The following is a 19,220-nucleotide window of genomic DNA, read 5'->3' as shown; positions in this document are numbered from 1 at the left end:
TTCCAAGAAGAAGGGGAGAAAAGGCATTGGTATATTTGGACCAAACATAAAAGAATTAAAAATCAAAGAGGAAGAAAATATTACCTCCAGTGATTCATCTTGTAATAATGTTATTAGTTCTTTATGTATTAAATATACTCCAGAATTCAGAAGCTTAGATACCTAAAATATAGCAATAAAGTCTCTCAGATTTGAGAGTACTAGACAGATACAGGTTACAATAATAATTTTTAAAAATACATCCTTGTTATATATTTCTTCTAAAATAAAGCCATGTTATAACACAAATATAAAATTAGATTCTATAAAAATTAGTGGCACAAATAACCAGCTTTCTAGTCTGCCTCATGACATGCTGGAATGTGCAGACACACATGGGGTGAGGAAATACAAAAGAATGGGATTTACCAGAGTCATTACTTTCACATCAACAGCAATAACAAGCCCACAGGGGCCTCTAGTTCACATTTTAAAGTCTTAGAGGAGCCAACAGGGTCTTAAAGGATATCCTAGGCATACAAGTGTTCATACCAGTTCAGAACTTCCCAAAGGGTAACTTCTACTGAAGGCCTACAGTGATGTCGGGGTAGTTATAACTCCTAAGAAAGCAAACCAACTTTACTTTTCCCCATCAAAGACTTTAACCAGCATGAGAGGAGTTGGGAGAGTCCAGAATAATACAGTTCCCCTTGCAGACAGTAGTTTTTTTGTCTCCTCCTTATAAACTCGGAGCCCACAATGGTGAATTTACCAGTTTCTACTTCACCTTATTCTTTCTAAAACACACTGGGCTTGAATAAAGTTTTATTTGAAAAAAAAAATGGTCCCTGGATAAAGAAAGTGTTTTAAAATTCTTTGCTCTAACAGGGTTGTTTTTGACTTGTCGAAAATATTTCCAAAGTGTTATTATTCTGAAAAATGAGAACAAAGAATACAAAAGCAATTATCGGACTCTAGCATTAACACTGTTAGAAAAATTTAAATCCACCAGTGGATTTTCATTACTTTAAAAAAAAAAAAAAACTTACACTAGCCCCTCATTTTATGGAGAGGCACATCATTCTTACCCTACCTACATGGTATGATTGTGGTAGAATATGGAAACTAGCCACCCAGCAAATACAGATCAATGATTATCAAACTCACTTCCACCAATGAAACGTATTTGTATACACATGTACATTTCCACATGTTTAATTATATGGTGCTATGTTATGTCTACTATAAAACATAAATAAAATTAAATATTAAACTGATGAGAAAAAAATAGAAAGTCTAAAATTGCATAAATACTGCATTCTCAGACTCCAAACTTGTACAACCCTCTCTGGAGACCACTGATCTAACAAGTACATGTGGACATGGTAACCAAGCCTAAATGACCATTTAATGCATCTTGGAGGTGAATATTCTGCTCAGCTGGCCAGTGCTTTCTGTCCTATCCCCGCTCCTCCAAAAGCAGAGTTCTAAAGGTGTGTTTTACAAAGATGATATAATTGTGCAGCACTGAAATTAATTTAAAGAGAAGATGTCCAGGATTTTGTATAATGCATATATATTTTCATACCAGAAAAAGTGTTCTTTTAAAAAAGCAAAACTATCACCCAATAGCCAAAAAAAAATCTAAGCAACATTAATAATGATGCTATGGATGGATATCCTGCACACATGCAGATCATCAAAGTGCTCTGACATAGGAACACAGTGCAAGGAAGGGGTGAAATATTCTCACTGAGAATAAGAACTTGTACCACTTATCCAGAGGCTTTTATGTGTCAGTTTTGAAGTTGAAAGTTATAGCTTATCCGTATTTATTGCAACCACGGCATACGTGCACTTCTTGCTGTCATTCAAGAAACATGCCCCAAATTTCAACTTCAAGGGTTAAAAAGTTAAATTCATCATAAAAGTTTCAATTTACTTTTGCTCTTACTTTATAGTCATAATAGCAGAATCTAAAAGCCATGGTCACGAAACACCATCCATTTGTAGTAAAAATAATTAATGTGTCTCAATTTTCTATTGGTTCTCAAGTGCTTAAGTTTAGGTGCAAAGTTAACTGTAAATATTATAAAGCATATAAAAACTGATTTTACTTTAAAATCTGCATCACCCATATCTACCACAATGTCTGGTTTAAACACTTGGTATAGATATGCTGAATGAATAGGTTAATAAAAGAATACACAAATATAATGTATTTATGGAAATGATTCAGTAAACATACTAAAAAAGAAGAAAATTATGGAAATTTTTAAACAAGATTTAAGACTAGAACATGACAGAGATATCCAGTCTTTATCTTATAATCTATAAGCCCAAAATCATCTAGTATACATAGGTAGAATTAACAACAAACGTAAAGTGATATCAAGTCTTCAGACTTACTTCATAAAAGCAAATAGCAATAGTGTATCTGACTGGTACTTCAGGGTCATGGCAAAGGCAGAAGAATGTAGAATAGAGTTCCATGTGGAAGTTTTTAGGATCAACAAAAACAATCATGGCCTGGTGGAGGTGGAAGGGAGGAGATGAGTGGGAAGGAAAGAAAAACATGCATCAATACCTAATATTATAATCGTTTCACTTAAATTGAAATCATATTCTCTGAATTGTAATTTAACTAAAAATCATATTTGGAAGATCCATATATGTGTCTATTATTCTGATTTATACATAGAGATATAAATTTCACAAATATTTACTCTGCACATACTATGTATGCTAGATATAATGCTAAGCAGCAAGTGTCAAATATGGCAATATTTTGAATGCCATCTATGCACATATTTTAAAGTTATAATAAAAATCCTCAGTAAATATAAATACATATTTATTACCGGAAAGTTATAAGCACAGTTCTTCCGTACTGAAATATATTTCTTCTCCTGCTCTAGGATTTGGGGTGGAATCTGGTTTTCATTGTGTCCATTTTCTTGTTGCAAACCCAATGTACAAAGTTTCTTATAAAATTCCAAAAATCTCAAGTGCTGATCTGGAGTGAAAATTCCTAAAACAAATATAAAAACCTATGCTCAACATTTCAATTGAAAACAAAATTTAAAAAGGGAAAATCAAAGTACAATAAAAATATAATTGGAGCCAAATACTTAAATAAATGGTTACAGATAGTTTATAAATAAAAGGAACATGAAAAGAGTATCTGTTAGGAATCTAACAGATCACATTATTTTACCTCATGTTAATACCAGTAATATTTTCATTTCAAAAGTATAACTTACATAACGCAGGAACTATATCTGCATTAATTGCTGCAGCACGTATCATATTGTAGGCCACTAAAAAGTCACTAATAGTAACATTGTGGCTATTTATACATCTGCTATTATAGTAAATGTTCTAAAATTGCTGACAGAAAAGACACATGCATGTGTGTATGTGTCTCTGCAGGGAAGGAACTTAAAAATCGAATCTGAAAGACAGCAAACAAATTCAAAATATTTTTAATCAATGGAATGGTTCCACTTCATTAACTATCTCAAGGAGCTAGAAACTCATAATATATTGTTACGAGTTCACTATTAAACAGTCTATCTCACATTGATACAGAAAGCTAAGAACTATGTGTTCAAAATGCCAAGAGTTATGGCATTATTCCACATCCCAAGCTGAACTTCTCTAACGATATAATAAATTATTCAATAAATGGTTAATAAGTGTATACTTACTACATACAAATAGTTAATAAGCCTGAGCTTCTATTATCACATACCAAATAATACATAAGTATAAAATATTCAGAGATTTAAAGAGCTATGCTTACTTTATTCTGTCACTGTTCTTTCAAATAGGTTCTATTGGTGAAAAAGTCATTCCTAAATGTGCTCTAAATGATGCTATCACAATTCTAAGATCTCACAAGATTTTTATATACTTAAGAGTTAGGCTTTACAATTAACTGAAGAGCCAAAGTTTAATGACTGAGGTAGAAAAACAAGGGAAAAATTATCTACAGTCTCAAAATTCTTAGGATATATCATACCATATAGTCCATGACATAGTTTTCCTAAATGGAAAGATAAAGAAATAAGAATTGATTCATCTGCTTTGAAAGATTTTTCACAAAATGATTTCACTAAGGGAAGTATAGTTTGACTTCTGTCATCTGGAAAACAAAACAAAATAATACATACTTTAAATTCAGTCATCCACATTACACATGTGGAAACTAATACACACACAAATTCCAGAAAGAAAAATTACTATGTTAGCCTCATAGTAATAGAAAATACCTGAAAGCAACAATGATGGAGGTGGGTGGTGGAAAAGGGGTAAGAGGAGGCTTGAAATGATCAAAAACTTTAATGTCAGGTTAAGGGGTTTGGACTTCATACTGCAGGCCATTGGGAACAGAATATAAAGAGTGATTATGAATTAAAAAGCTAAGATGATTGAGGATTTGAGTCTGAATAACTAAAAGAATTCTAACACTATTAACATAAATAGATAAATAGTAAGCAAAGGAAACTTTTCTTATTCTCTTTTACACACATCTCATACCATGCTACAGCTTAAGCCCATTTTATCATTTCATTTTTTACTAAAATTACATTAGCTTATAATATGTTCTATGTATTGAATTTCATCACTTTTACTTCTTAGATGGCTCTTCTTTAAAAAATTAATCAATTATTTGAGTACATCTGCTTAGGTCACAAGTATCTGACATACTGGTGATTTTTAAGTCTCAATTCTAAATGCTCTCCAAATTTCTCACAGTTTTCTTAAATTTCAGAAATGAATCACTTCTTTATTGTCTAGAAATACTAAATAAAATGCTGTAACAGGCTTATGAGTATTATTATTACTATTATCATTACATTTCGGTGCCATATCTACTATTTTTGTTAAATGACATTCATTCAACACACTGTATTTCTTACAGAACAGCCTGATAACTAAGTAGAAGTAGAAATATGAATAATAAATGGTCTCTGATTTTGAGAAATGTAAACCAGCAAAAAAGCCAAACACAAAAAATATAAGACAATGTGATCACTGTCTTAATAGCTGGTATAAAGCAGGGATCTATAAACATTTTTTGTAAATATTCTAGGCTTTGCAGGCTCTGTCTCAACTACTCAGCTCTGTTCTTGCATCACAAAAACAGCCACAGACAATATGTGAACAAATAAGTGTGGCTCTGTCCCATAAACTTTATTCACAGAAACAGGCAGCGGGCCAGATTTGGTCTAAGGGCCATAGTTTGCCAACCCCTGGTGTAAAGGATTTAGAAAGATGTCAGGGAGGAAACTGTATTTAAACTGGGAACTAAAGAAGCAGAAGGATCATTCTCAGCAAACTACTGCAAGGACAAAAAACCAAACACCGCATGTTCTCACTCATAGGTGGGAATTGAACAATGAGAACACTTGGACAAAGGGAGGGGAACATCACACACCGGGGCCTGTCGTGGGGTTGGGGGAGAGGGGAGGGATAGCATTAGGAGATATACCTAATGTAAATGACGAGTTAATGGGTGCAGCACACCAACATGGCACATGTATACATATGTAACAAACCTGCACGTTGTGCCCATGTACCCTAGAACTTAAACTATAATAATAAAAAAAAAAAGCAGAAGGAATTGGCTAGGAGAAAAATAGAGGGAAGGAAACAATAGAGAAAGAAAAAGTATGAGAGAAGACTAGAGGTGTGAAAGAATCTGGTATGCTAAGGAAGTGGGACTGGAGCATCAGACACAAGAGGAGTGGGAAAGAATGGCAGGAAATAAAGCCACAAACACAGGTTAGGCCCAGCTCTGTGATAAATGGGTGTGGGCAGTAAAAGTGAAAAGATCAAAGATGATGGCAAGGTTCTAGTTTGGAGCCTGGGGATGCCCCATTATTAGAGGAAAAAAGATTTATTCATTCACTTATCATGTACTGCAGTTTTTACTCCTCTGGTTTGTCATATTGTCTAAATGACTGTTCTGGAATTTCCAAACACAATTATTGTCCATATTGCAATAATCTTTAAGAGGCTTCCTAGAGTTCAGATAAAATGTTGGTAATCCAAGTAAATGTAATACTATAATTATACGATTGAATTCTGTACCTAAGTACTTGACATTTACTCCTCCAAATTTCTCTTTATCAAAATAGTTAATGTTTACTGATAACTAATATCCAGCATTAGTCAAGAGTCTAGCCATACATTCAGTAGAGCAGTTAACTGTCTTTGTGACATGATTTACATAACACTAAGGAATATCTCTTTACCCTCTCCCACTCAAATACCCCATCCCAAATTTCTCCCCCAATGGCCATGAGATCTCTAGCATTAAAATATTATTAAGGAGAGGAAACTCATGTAGACAATGTCTCAGGATCTGTTTTAATGTCAATTAGGTGAAAAAGTTAAAGTCAAATTCTTAGCCCTATACACACACAAGTCAGTTAAGTTTTGATGGGAGAAAAGAGAGTTGGAATATGTAGCAACACTGTATGCCATAGGGTACTGGTTTTAATATGGTTTGTCTCCATCAAAATGCCTGTCGAGGCTTGGCCCCAGGGCAGCAATACTGGAAGGTGAAATCTTTAAGAGGTGGGGCCGCATGGGTCCACCCACTGGCTCCGCCCTCGTGGGTTGACTGGTGAAGTTCCTGTGGTATTGAGATCTCCTTCACAAGTGACTGGGTTAGCTCTCGTGGGACTGGGTTAGTTCTCTGGAGAGCAGGTTGTTACAAAGTCAGCTTCTTTTGTTCCCTCTCCCTTTTGCAGGCCTGCTTCACCTTCCACTTCTCTGCCAGATTACGAGGCGGCATGAGGCCCTCATCAGAAACAGGTCAGATGGGGCTGCCTGATCTTGAACTTCCCAGACTCTAGAAATGTGGGCCAAAATAAATTCCTTTATAAATTACCTGGTCTCAGGTATTCTGTTACAGCAACACAAAATGGACTACAACACCATGAGGGTAAAAGTGAAAGCCAAGAAGACACCAAAACAGAATGAATCATAAAAAGAGGGAGAGGAAGGGAGGCTTAACATAGGAAATTCTAAATCTACTTTTATTCCTTATTAGTGACATAAAACATGTAGAAAAACACTGTTTTCAGAAGCAAAGATGTAGCCACATGATTTACCTGTATCAAATATATCAAGCAGATTAACCAAAGTTTCAAAAGCTGCAAGTCGTACACTGCTGCCTTCATCCCTAGAAAGTTCTATTAATTCAGGGAGCACCACACTTTTTGTAAGTTCTGTCCTGCACAATAAGCAATAGAAGAAAATAAATCAAATCAATAAATGTGTAGCAAGAACTTACTAAAAACCAGTGACTGGGCTAGTTGCTGCAGAAAATATGAAAACTCATAATGATACTGTTCCTGCTCTCCAGAAGCTTTCAGTCTTATTGGGAAAGCACACCATACATATAAGAAACATTAATAGTAATTTCATAATGATCAATCAATCCCACTTCCTCCAGCATAATATTGTTACCTACAGAAATCTTAATAACTAAGTTTATATTAAACTTTATAAATTATAATATAGTTTTCCATTTTAAGCAACTTCAGCAAAAATCTGGACTAATTAGAAAAACTTATCAGTAGTAACTGCAGAAACCTAAATAATATATTTCTATCTAGATTTCAGGGTATAAATTATTTCCCATTCACCTAATACATGAAATTACGGTAACTAATTTCTATATAGATGATGATATACTAGGTGTCCTATCTAGCAGAATGAAACATAATATAAATACTTTTAGGGAGTATACAATATTTATAATACAATCACAAATAGTTTGTATTCAACATTTTGTTTTTGCTTATTCCTCATGATAAGGTGTCACTGTAATGACAAACACTCTGATCAAGGAGAGCCTTGTGATGTGGTTAGCTTTCTTGGGTACAAGATGGAAAATAGCATCAATTATAATTGACATAAGATGTTGATAGAGTCCAAGAAAGTTATTAAGAGTTGTAGAAAACTTTTAAAAATTTCAGGGCAAATCTCAAAGACTCTAAGATAATGCTGTCAAGTAGAACTTTCTCCAATGATGGAAATGTTTATCATTTGTACTCTTCAGTAGGGTACTATTGAGCATTTTTTAAAATAAGTTTATTATGAATGAGGAACTAAAGCTCTAATTTTCTTTAATTTTCCTTATTTCAAACTAAAATAGCCACATGTGACTAGGGGCTACCATATTAGGCAGCATACCACAATGACAAGGACTTAAGCAATTGAAGAGCCACAAAAAAACATGTTTTTCTAAGAGATTGATCTAGATCATACAGATAGAGATGTTAACATTACCAGTACTTCACAAACATTCGGCAAATATAGGATATAGACAGAGGAGGTAGAAGAGTAACATGTGACAGAACATATCCAAAGTTCATAAAAATTTATTTCATATAAATTTTGCTCAGAATATATTTGTATACCTACTGAAATCCTTGAATTTATTAACAATGAAAGAAAATAGTTTAAGAAAAATAATTTCATCTCTATAGTAAAAGTTATTTCCATTCAATCTTTAAACAGAGTTCTCTTTTTTTCAAAAACGTGACAGTGATGCAAATTCAACTTAATTATCTCTGGGCATTAAAAATGAAAATAATCATAACAGATAACTCTTTCATTAATTGTGTTAAACTTCCAACACAACACTTAAATACTATTTAGCAACAGTGGACACAGGACAGAGTACACTACCATACCCTGTGTGACATTCCACCATACCCTGTGTGACATTCTACCATACCCTGTGTGACATTCAAAAGCCTTTTCAGAGCCTTAAATATTGGCCCAGATTTTTAAAAAATTAACAAACGTACAAATGACCACAATCTGATTGTCCTAGCTTGTGCAACAAAGAACCAGATGAAATCAGTGCAACTTCTGCTAAAAATGAGAGGTTCCAATGATTTTTGTACCAATTTTGAATCTTGTTTTTAAAAGAAAAGATTTCCCAAGATGGTTTTTAGGTAAGACTCCCTTTAATATCACACTTCTAAGACTGAAATGAGATCAGTTCTTATGGGTGAAGAGATTGGCTGCTATGCCTCTCCTGGAGCTTCAGGCACCCATAGAACAAGGAGAGCAACAGCTGGGTGCGGTGGCTCACACCTGTAATCCCAGCACTTTGGGAGGCCGAGGCAGGCGGATCACGAGGGCAGGAGATCGAGACCATCCTGGCTAACACGGTGAAACCCCGTCTCTACTAAAAATACAAAAAATTAGCCTGGCGTGGTGGTGGGCACCTGTAGTCCCAGCTACTTGGGAGGCTGAGGCAGGAGAATGGCATGAACCTGGGAGGCGGAGCTTGCCGTGAGCCAAGATCGCGCCACTGCACTCCAGCCTGGGTGACAGAGTGAGACTCCCTCTCAAAAAAAAAAAAGAACAAGGAGAGCAACAAAACAAACATTGGAAGCCTGAAGTTGCACAGGAGCTATAGAAAGGCTTCCATTAGAGTGTAGTGGGCCCTCAACATCTGCAGGTTCCACATCTGTGGATTTAACCAACCATGAATAGAAAATATTCAGAAAAAAAATTCTTCTTTACTGAACATGTACAGACTTTTTTCTTGTCATTATTTCCTGAACAATACAGCCTAACTATTTACATAGCATTTATATTGTATTAGGTACTATTAGCATCTAGAGATGATTTTAAACATGTGGAAGGATATAAGCAAGTCATATGGAAATACTACACTCTTTTATATCAGAGACTTGAGCATCCTCAGATTTTGGTATCCAAAAGAGGTCCTGGAACCAAGTTCCCAAGGATATGGAGGGACAACTGCAATCCCATCTGAAATGACCCAATAATATAGTCAAAGAATAGCCAGTCAAACATATTCCAAGTATGGTTTATATTGGGCTATCTTTTCTTTCCTGAATCTAGGTGTCTGGAATGATAACTAAGCAACTAAGGTGAGAAAAAAAGAAATTAACATTAATCAAATGCCTACCACCATGCTAAGCACATTCCTCTTTATCTCTTTTAATCCAGACATAGAGGAGGTACTTGTTATGATCATTTTTAAAGATCAAATACAGCCTTTCAATGGCATGTTTTCATGGAAATGGCATAAGGAATTCAAAGTATACCTACCCAATGCCCTGGGCTATATTTTCTAATTGCCGACACATACAAGATCGAACTTCATATTCTACATCTTGACAGAGTGATTTTACCAGAGGAAGTATTTCTCGCTTAATGCTGAAGGTGGGGAGAAAAGAAACATGCAAATGAATGAGTGTTTCAGAATAATATTCCCAAACAAATATCATTAAAATCTTAACTCACCTTAATAATAACAAATGTACTTTAATAGAAAAAAATAATAGTTTACAAGGTATTTTACATGTTATTAAATTTGGATGTTATTAGCTACTTGTAAATTATGTATATCACACAGTCTTTTTAAAATAATGGTAAATTTTGGATTGGCAGTTGAAATGTCTATAGCTAAGATAAAAGGCTGTAGCAGTAGAATATCTGAGTCTAGCAACCATCAACCAAAATATTCTTCAGCTTTACTCTTGTATCATAATTACAAAACATTCCATTCTTTTCATTTGGTATTTAATAAGCAGGCAAGAAGTAGCACATGAATTATAAACATGCTCCATAAAACCTCACAATAAGTTAAATTATTCAAAATAACAAATTCATAACAACAGTGTAAAAAAGCAGCAATTCTATCTTTATGCGGCTGCCAATTTTGAAAGTCAATAAGATAACGCTATTTTATCCTCAAAACTATATTTGGTATGAGATAGGGAAGATTAAGATAGGAAGTAGGAGAAAAGTTAACCTTACCAATTCTGAAAAGTTATGAGATTGAAAAGAAAGGCATCTGAATAAGTAAATTCGTCATGAGAATTCCATGAAGTTAAAATAGTTAAGATAACTAAATTTGTATGCAGTATGAAATAATACAAATATATTGTTACACAGTCATTATACATTTTAAATCAATGTAATAAAGTAGACCGAAAATTACATACAAATACTCACGTGTGGGCATCAAATTTGTTGGTCAATTTTCCTAAAATTTTACAACTAACTAAACGAGACTGGACTGTTTGGGAAAGTTGTGCCTTGGAAACAAGTGGATTCAAAATCTAAAGAGAAAATTTAGAGAAAAAAATTCACAAAATTTTATACATTCATGCCACTCATGTCAGCTATTTCCTTCAGAGTATTTTAAAGTTCTAAATGTTTTTAAAGAACCTGAATTACGATTTGAGGTTCATGACTCAATAACTTGGATTATCTTATTTGTCTTCTGAGTTATTAAGGTAAAGATAATTACAAATTATGCAATTAAAACAATTAGGAAAAAAACTGAAGTAAAGTTTATGGTGATTTTACAATGCTCTGTATGCACAGATAAAAGTAGAATTTGGAAATACATATTTTAAAAAGAAAAAAGCAAATAATGACTAAATACCTTGAAATGTATTTTTATTCCATACAGATTAATTTTTATATGTATCCTAATGGGATGAAAAACATTATAGCTTCAAATAAATCCTATTAAATAATTCTGTCATTTGAGTACAATAAGCCAAGTCTGATATTGCATTATGTATATACTGGACACTCAAATACTACAACAGCCTGACAGACCATAAAACACTATGAAGATCAGACTCTGATTCTAGTCCCAGTTCTTTAGTTTGTCCAAATAATCTCGCTATTTCTCTTTTTTTTTTTTTTTGAGACGGAGTCTCGCTCTGTCGCCCAGGCTGGAGTGCAGTGGCGCGATCTCGGCTCACTGCAAGCTCCACCTCCCGGGTTCACGCCATTCTCTTGCCTCAGCCTCCCGAGTAGCTGGGACTACAGGCGCCCGCCACCACGCCCAGCTAATTTTTTGTATTTTTAGTAGAGACGGGGTTTCACCGTGTTAGCCAGGACGGTCTCAATCTCCTGACCTCATGATCCGCCCGCCTCAGCCTCCCACAGGGCTGGGATTACAGGCGTCAGCCACCGTGCCCAGCCCATAATCTCGCTATTTCTAGTCTCCAGTTTCTCATCTATTTAAAATGGAAACGAGAATATGTCCTACTAAGATCTCTTTAATTTCTAAAATTCTATGACTCTATAGTCAACTGGCTTGTTTCCTCTCAAAGTAGCTGGAATTACTGAATATGCATTGATAATTTAGAAGTGAAAAGTTTAGAATAAATTACATATCTAAAATCTTTGAAACCACATGTTAAATAATATGGTATTCTAGAGTAAAAATTGCATTATACAGCATATTGCTTTTCAAAAAAATATAAAAATCACATGTCTATATTACATTCAGCACTTAAATATGCATAATCATCTAGATGTTTGGCATCAAGTATGCAAACATCCTTATAACTAGAAAATCTTCCCATTTTCAAGCCAGTATTTAAGCATTGTGATAGGACCATAAACTGTATGAAGACAAAGAAAGGACAAAGACACTTAATGAAGTCAGTAGAGGACATTTCATTGGCTGATGACTCTTTTTTTCAATCATGACATATTTGGAAAGAAATGTATATAGGAATAATGTTCAAAGAATACAAAATCTTTTCATTAGTGGATACTTTTCTTTCCATTTTTCTTCTTCTGTCATTGTAATTTATTTAAAGTCTTTAGAGAAGAGTATGCTGTTCAATGTTGAAAATTAATAGGCAAACAACATGTTGGGAATAATATTTGTAAATATAACAAAGAATTGGCAACCATAATAGGTAAATAGCACATATAAATAGTGATTAAAGGATAGGATCAAACAATTGCAAAGGAATAAAGAGAAACTGATATAAATATGAGAAAATATTCAACAGCACAATAATTTAAAAATTCCAATAAAATGTAATTCCATTTTTGGCCCATTAAATGTAACAGAAACACTATTGCTGATAAAAGTCTAGGAAAAGAGCATCTTCACATATTGTTAGTCAAAAGCTTAAGAATATTAATGCCCTCTGATCCATTAATTCCTGTTTGAAAGCTACAATTAAATTATCTGAAAAACAGGAAGAGCTCTACAGAAATGTTCATTAATGTCCTATTCAATAGTAAAATATAAGCCTGAAAACAGGCTTAAATGTTTCACAAGTAAAATATTCTGCAGCTACTATCAAATGAGTTTAAAAAATATAGGAAAGTAATGCTAAGTGAAAAACAACCATATATAAATTCAGTATGATCACTGATATAGCAAGCCAAGCAGCAACCATATATAGGAAAAAAATCTGAAAGGAAATACATCAGGACCTTAAAAGTGGACAAGTACAGAGCTATGAATTCTTTTTTCTTCCTTCTATATTTTATATTTCTCAAATTTCCTCCAATGTGCACATGTTACATTCAAAATAAAAAACAACTTTCTTTTTTAAAAACCATTTTTGACAAGAAACCTTTTAAAAAAAAACCTTAGAGTGACTTAATTATTAGTATTTGCCCCCATGAAAGTATTACCTCATGCCGTAGGGTTTCTTTTGGCAATACTTCTATAACAGACAGAAGAGTTTCCAGCCATGCATTGCTGACACCTGGTTGACAGAGATAAAACATACTAAATTAAACGTCTCACTTCAAATTCAGTTTCAACTCAGCCATTAATAGTTACAACAGCACTTAATGATAAAATGGAAATAATTATTTTCATTACTATTCTAAAAAGTTTCTCTATTATTTTGTCTCAGTCAACATCTAGAAAATTTTTATATTTTTAAAAATAGTATTGGTGAGATACCTTTAAACCAAGGTTTGCTCTTTTATTGTACAATACTATAAACATGACTGCTAGAAAAGGAAAAAAAGTAACAAGAAAGTATAAATCATAAGATGAATTAATGGATCTTCAGCTTTCAAGGATATTAAATTTTGTGGGTTTTATAAGACAGCCATAGCTATTTTAAGTCATTCCACTGCTCAACTCCTAGGCAGCATGGCCTTACTCAGTTATCCTCATCAGGCTAACAGTATTTATATAATATCATGGCCATACACAAAAAAACAATAAACAAGTATATAATTAAGCATGCCGGGCCCCTGACCTGTGTCCCTGTGCTCCAGATGCAGGAGAATGACTTGGAGGAATGAGTGGGTATATGCATGAATTGACACTGATTCGTCCTGCAGAATGGTCAGAAATGACATCGCAGCCGTTAACTGCATTTCCACTCCTGCAACATGCAGGGCTTCCTGTATAATCAGAAAGAGTTTGCTATTTACATAGATGAGAGATCACAAATTATAATTTTTAAAAATCCAAGGTTGTAGAAACTAAATAGTCATATTCCACAAAATTAAGACATATGACCTTTAAGGATATGTACTTATTTCAGAGAACTATATTAATCTGCTCCTGATCATTTAACTCATTAGACTATATAAAATTTAAGTGTCTTAGGATTTTATAAGATAAAGTAACTTGCCATCGCTTTATTGAATAAAAATTATAAACAGTACATAAACCTTTAAGCAACAGAGTAGAAATTTTAGGTAGGTTTTAATTTCTGTTTTCCTGTTTGGATTGTGACAGTTTGTCATCCTACCTAGAACAATGTCAAAGCTCAGACAATCACATGTGTTTCCATTATTTGTATTTGTGTTTCAAAAAATAAACATCATACATTCTACTATAAAAAAGAATACACTTAAGAGTATGCAAAATATTTCCCCTTTAAACAACTGAAGAGAACACAAATTACCATGAAGTAAACTGTTTTCAAAAGAAAATTTCTTAAGAATATGCTTTTAAAAATTAATTATATTCATAGCCATCTCCATTCACCATTTAAAGAATTTTAAAATGCATATCCAAAATTAAAGCCTATATTATAGTATGTTTTCAACACACCAAAGGGTCAAAAAAAACTATCTTTCTACGTAAGCCTCAAAGATATTACTGTACTTCTCTATGAGAGAGAGAGATAGAGAAAGTGTGTGTGTTTGCATGTGTAATGTAAAGGCAACAAGAAGTATTACTTGCTCAATTATGGCAATAATGAAAATTTCCCTTATATGCCTATTTTATAATATAATAAAGTCAGTAGAACAACCTGGAACTTAGTCATAAAATAAAGTTTCATATCAGTGATCTTAGGAATATTAATCCTTCTGCATTTATTTCCTAATCTATAAAATGTGAATTATAGCAACATCTTCATGAAGATTTAAATCATTTAAACAGAACTTTTGTGATTTATCAACTTGTGCAAAATGAACATTTAAATAATTACTATTGTATATCCACTGTCTTCTGTCTATATTACCTTTGGATATCTAGTTGGAATCTCAGTTGCTCGCACCTTCACTGATCTCTCCCTAAAACCTGCTCTTCCTGTAATCTTCCTCATCCTGATAAATAGTAAATGTCATCTCTGCCCTTCCAGCTGCTCAGCCCAAAAACTGTGGGGTCATCCTTAACTCCTCTCATTCCCTCACTCCCCACAGTCAAAAGACCAATAAATCCTGAAGGGTCTACCTTCAAAACAAATCCAGAATCTGAACACTAATCACCTCTCCTGTTGCCACCCTAGTCCAAGTCACCATCTTCTCCAGCCTCAATTACTCAAAAAACCTTTAACCAGTCCCTGATTCCATCACTGTTCCTCTACTATCCATTCTCTATACTGTAGCCTGAGGAATTATTTTAAGAAATAAGTCAGATAATGTCACTTTTCTGCTCAAAACTCTCCAATGGGCTTCCATCTCACTCAAAGGAAATGTCAAAGTCCTTTTAATGACTTACAGTATGTGTTCTCAGTTCCACTTTTCCTGGATTTCCATATGGCTGGCTCCCCTACCTCTTTCAAGCCTCTACTCAAATACCACCTTGTCAATGAGGCCTTCCCTGATGACCCTACTTCGAGCTGAAAGTCACCTCCTTATCCCAGTTCTCACTACCCACCTTTACCAGTTTATTCATTACCATCATGCAATACACAACATGTTTATTTGTTTATGGCCTATCTTTCAAAACTGGACACAAGCTTCATGTATCCCCACCTCCTAGCACACAGCAGGCATTCAGTAAGCAGCTGCCGGGTGACTAAATGTCTCTTACCCTCTCACCTACGCTTTCTGCTCTTGATGCTCTCTCCCTTCACACACATTTTGCACATCTCCCAAAAAGTGGCTTCAAGAGATTTTGAGGTGAGTCCTAAAGATTAGGAATTGGCAGAATTAGATAGAAGGCAAAGCAAAAATGGATCACATAGAAATGTATTCTCAATCCTCTTTCTATCATGTCCATACTGCTGTCTTCTACCCTAACATCTCCATAACCATGATTTGGACCTATATACCCAGTCTTCTTGATTCAGCACAGTGGGACACTGTCAGTCATCACAATAGGGGATAACATAGGGATTTCTACAGCAGAAGAAACAGAATAGTAAAGCACTTTGATACAGGCCAGCAAGCTAATAACTGGCAACTCTAACAAACAATTGTCTACCAGATGCCGAAACACTCCTACGCACTGAATTCTTCCTCATGGACTCTGCACTTCCATTCATCATTTATTAAGGCATGACTTAAAGCAATGCTAAGCCTTCATGTGGCGGTGTGGGAGATCTGGCAGTGGCATTTCCTGTGGCAAATGTCTATGTGCTATGGTTAATTGCCAGAAAACCTACCACATATTAGAGTGGCTGATTTTTGTTTTATTCTAAACTTTTGTATCATACACAAAAACATTATTTTACATGTTTTTTCAACCAAAAGTCAATTACATATCATGAGAGTTCTTGGCTGAGAGAAAGAGGGAAAGAATGTTAACGTATAAAGCAGAAGCAGCAACTGGTCTCTGAAATCAATCCTCCCATACCCCTTTGTTTTAGTGTTCCCAAAAGAAACATTTCTTCCACACTAACAATTTGGGGTTTGGAAAACACTTTTAAAAGATTTGATGTGGCCAGTATACATCACTTACAGGTTTCAGAAGGCACAGCTTTTATTTAGAAACAGAAAGGACTTTGCAAATAAATATTAAAATCAATTGTGAGGGCCACAATGTACATTCCAGTTCACATGAGTCTGTTAACTTCCAAGAGATGCAATTCTGCCCCCTCTTAAAGTCATTAAAGTCCTGGGTTTTGTACGTATGCAAACTTTATACAAAGGAAGAACATGAGAAGCTCTCCAACTTCATATCTTCTTACTGTATTACTTAGTCTTGACTCCCGCAGCAACATTTGCCCAAACTATTTTGCATTTAATTTTCGAAAAATCCTCAAGTCTTATCAGGATTTGGGTTTTTCTCTTGTTGTGCTGACTTCAACATCTGGGACTGTCCACTGTTAAGAAACCAGCACAGACTAAGAGATTTCATCACCGCTAAAAATCAACTGATTTTCTAAACATATTTTTCTGAAACATAATACAATAAGAGTTCGATACTTACCAGTAAGTGTTCTCCTCCACAGAGTCACACCCTCTGGACAAACATATGTGAGATCCATACTCTCTGGATAAATAAGTGTGCATCCTCATGGACCTTGGAAGACACTGAAAAGTAAATTCCTCTATTGCTTAAGTGCATGCCTTAAGCCAGTTACCATTCCTCTTACATTACTATTGTACGGCTGGCATCCCAACTTGAATTCCTCAAAAATGAAATGAGACATTAAGAGTTAATGGTACATTTCCAAGTTTTAAAAACTGTACCCATTCAAGGAAGGAAAGTGCAGTAGACACGTCTGTGTTTAAATTCGCTCTTTAGTTAACATGAGTGGTGCAAGAAAGCATTTTGTAAGACAACATAATACACTCCTTGCAGACAGGGAAATAGCTGTCTCCAACAAGCCTGTATTATATCCATCAGGAAGATATTTCTCCTTAAAATACACAATAGAAAAGCATTAAATAAATCATTGGCTTACTCCAAAAGAGCAAGTGTTTAAGTTTCACAAATTCTGAAAAGAATCTTATTGAATAAAACTGAAAAATATATTTATCATGAATAGTGCTAGTAAAAGGTAAAGGAACTCTAAAATTACAAAATATCTGTGTATTTTTAGAGATAGCATTGATTATTTTGAAATTAAATAATAGGGACTTCTATATTAAAATACTGAAGATCAGGGACATATAAAATATCTGGGCTATTAAAGATCATAAATGTGGGAGGTTTTAGTAATTAACATAATAGTGTAATAGCCCTCTTCATTATAAAATCATGATATTTATAAAAGACTTTCAAATAGGTTAAATATGAATAATTGAAATATGCCAGGTTCTAAGATACCTTTAATGATTATACCTCATTATTTTCCCTATCCCTGATTGGCACATTCCACCACTAAAATAAAGGGTGTAAAGGACTAGATGAGATCACTGAAAATCAAAATCTGAGAGGGAAAAATGAAGTGAAGACAATAAACAGAAATAACAAAGGGAGATATGTTTTACCATTCCTAAGTCTGTATTTCAGTGATTAGCAAGATTCATGAGGAGGTACACATAAAAATATCCTTAAGAACTCTTTCCATAAAGGAAATACCAATAGTAAGTATCATATGACTATTGTAAATATACAATAAAATATGCTGCCATGCAAATCATAAGAACATCAAAACAAACAAATCAATTTAAAGACCATGGTTTTGCAACTGAGCCTTCCAGCTGCAGTACTCTGCTAAGTCATTTTTAAACATAATAAATTAGAATCACAGGAATTTCATAATTTAGGCTTAAAATGTAAATAAGCAGCAATTAAAACTTTGCAAAGAAAGGATGTGCTTTTCAAAGAAATAATCTTGTTAATGGATGTGAGTTATAAAGAACCATTCCTTCTGAATGATTCACTATAGCAATATTTAATTAATTCAATTTTTTTTCCAAAAATTATACACAGTTCTCTTAGAAAAAAAAGCAGCCATGGAAAGTCTAGCAAATATCTGTAAGAAAGAGGAAACAGGGCTTTTTTTCTCCCAAGTCAGTCATAATACTTTCACCTTCTATCCTAATCTCTCTCAAAAGTAGCCCAAAGAAAATCTAATTCTGAAGATAATATCATTTTAATTTCATTCAAGTCCCAGCATCATACTATGTATTCTGGGAAACTGGAAAGAAGTCAAAGATAAGGATCTCTACCTTTCAGTGATTCCTGTTGACTATATACACTCACTCAAATGCTCAGTTATGTTCAAGGCACTGTGCTGCTAGGTGCTAGAGACCTAGAGACCCAGCAATGAGCAGGACTAACAATGTACAGACACCTAACTGCACTGGCA

General features: G+C 34.2%; 1 protein-coding gene across 8 annotated transcripts in view; it reads right to left on the bottom strand.

Annotated features, from left to right (window-relative positions):
* PPP4R4 (protein phosphatase 4 regulatory subunit 4) overlaps positions 1–19,220 on the bottom strand; it is a 105,103-nt gene that overhangs the window by 34,916 nt on the left and 50,967 nt on the right. For 3 of the 8 annotated variants that reach the window (XM_031001973.3, XM_055361374.2, XM_055361371.2), the window contains exons 4-12: positions 14,034–14,181; positions 13,453–13,526; positions 11,005–11,111; positions 10,096–10,203; positions 7,107–7,228; positions 4,004–4,126; positions 2,841–3,010; positions 2,389–2,508; positions 85–162 (exon numbers count right to left, since the gene is read on the bottom strand). In XM_031001973.3, coding sequence (XP_030857833.1) covers positions 85–162; positions 2,389–2,508; positions 2,841–3,010; positions 4,004–4,126; positions 7,107–7,228; positions 10,096–10,203; positions 11,005–11,111; positions 13,453–13,526; positions 14,034–14,181 — 1,050 coding nt within the window. Of the gene's footprint in view, positions 1–84; positions 163–2,388; positions 2,509–2,840; positions 3,011–4,003; positions 4,127–7,106; positions 7,229–10,095; positions 10,204–11,004; positions 11,112–13,452; positions 13,527–14,033; positions 14,182–14,391; positions 17,283–17,389; positions 17,494–19,220 lie in introns of those variants that run through there. The other 5 variants (XM_055361372.2, XM_055361373.2, XM_063698152.1 and 2 more) reach the window with 5 other exon arrangements.

The sequence above is a fragment of the Gorilla gorilla genome, chromosome 15 (genome assembly GCF_029281585.2).
Source record: "Gorilla gorilla gorilla isolate KB3781 chromosome 15, NHGRI_mGorGor1-v2.1_pri, whole genome shotgun sequence".
Lineage (NCBI taxonomy): Eukaryota > Metazoa > Chordata > Mammalia > Primates > Hominidae > Gorilla > Gorilla gorilla.
Note: the sequence above shows the minus strand (reverse complement) of the source record. Positions and strands in the feature narration are given on the sequence as shown.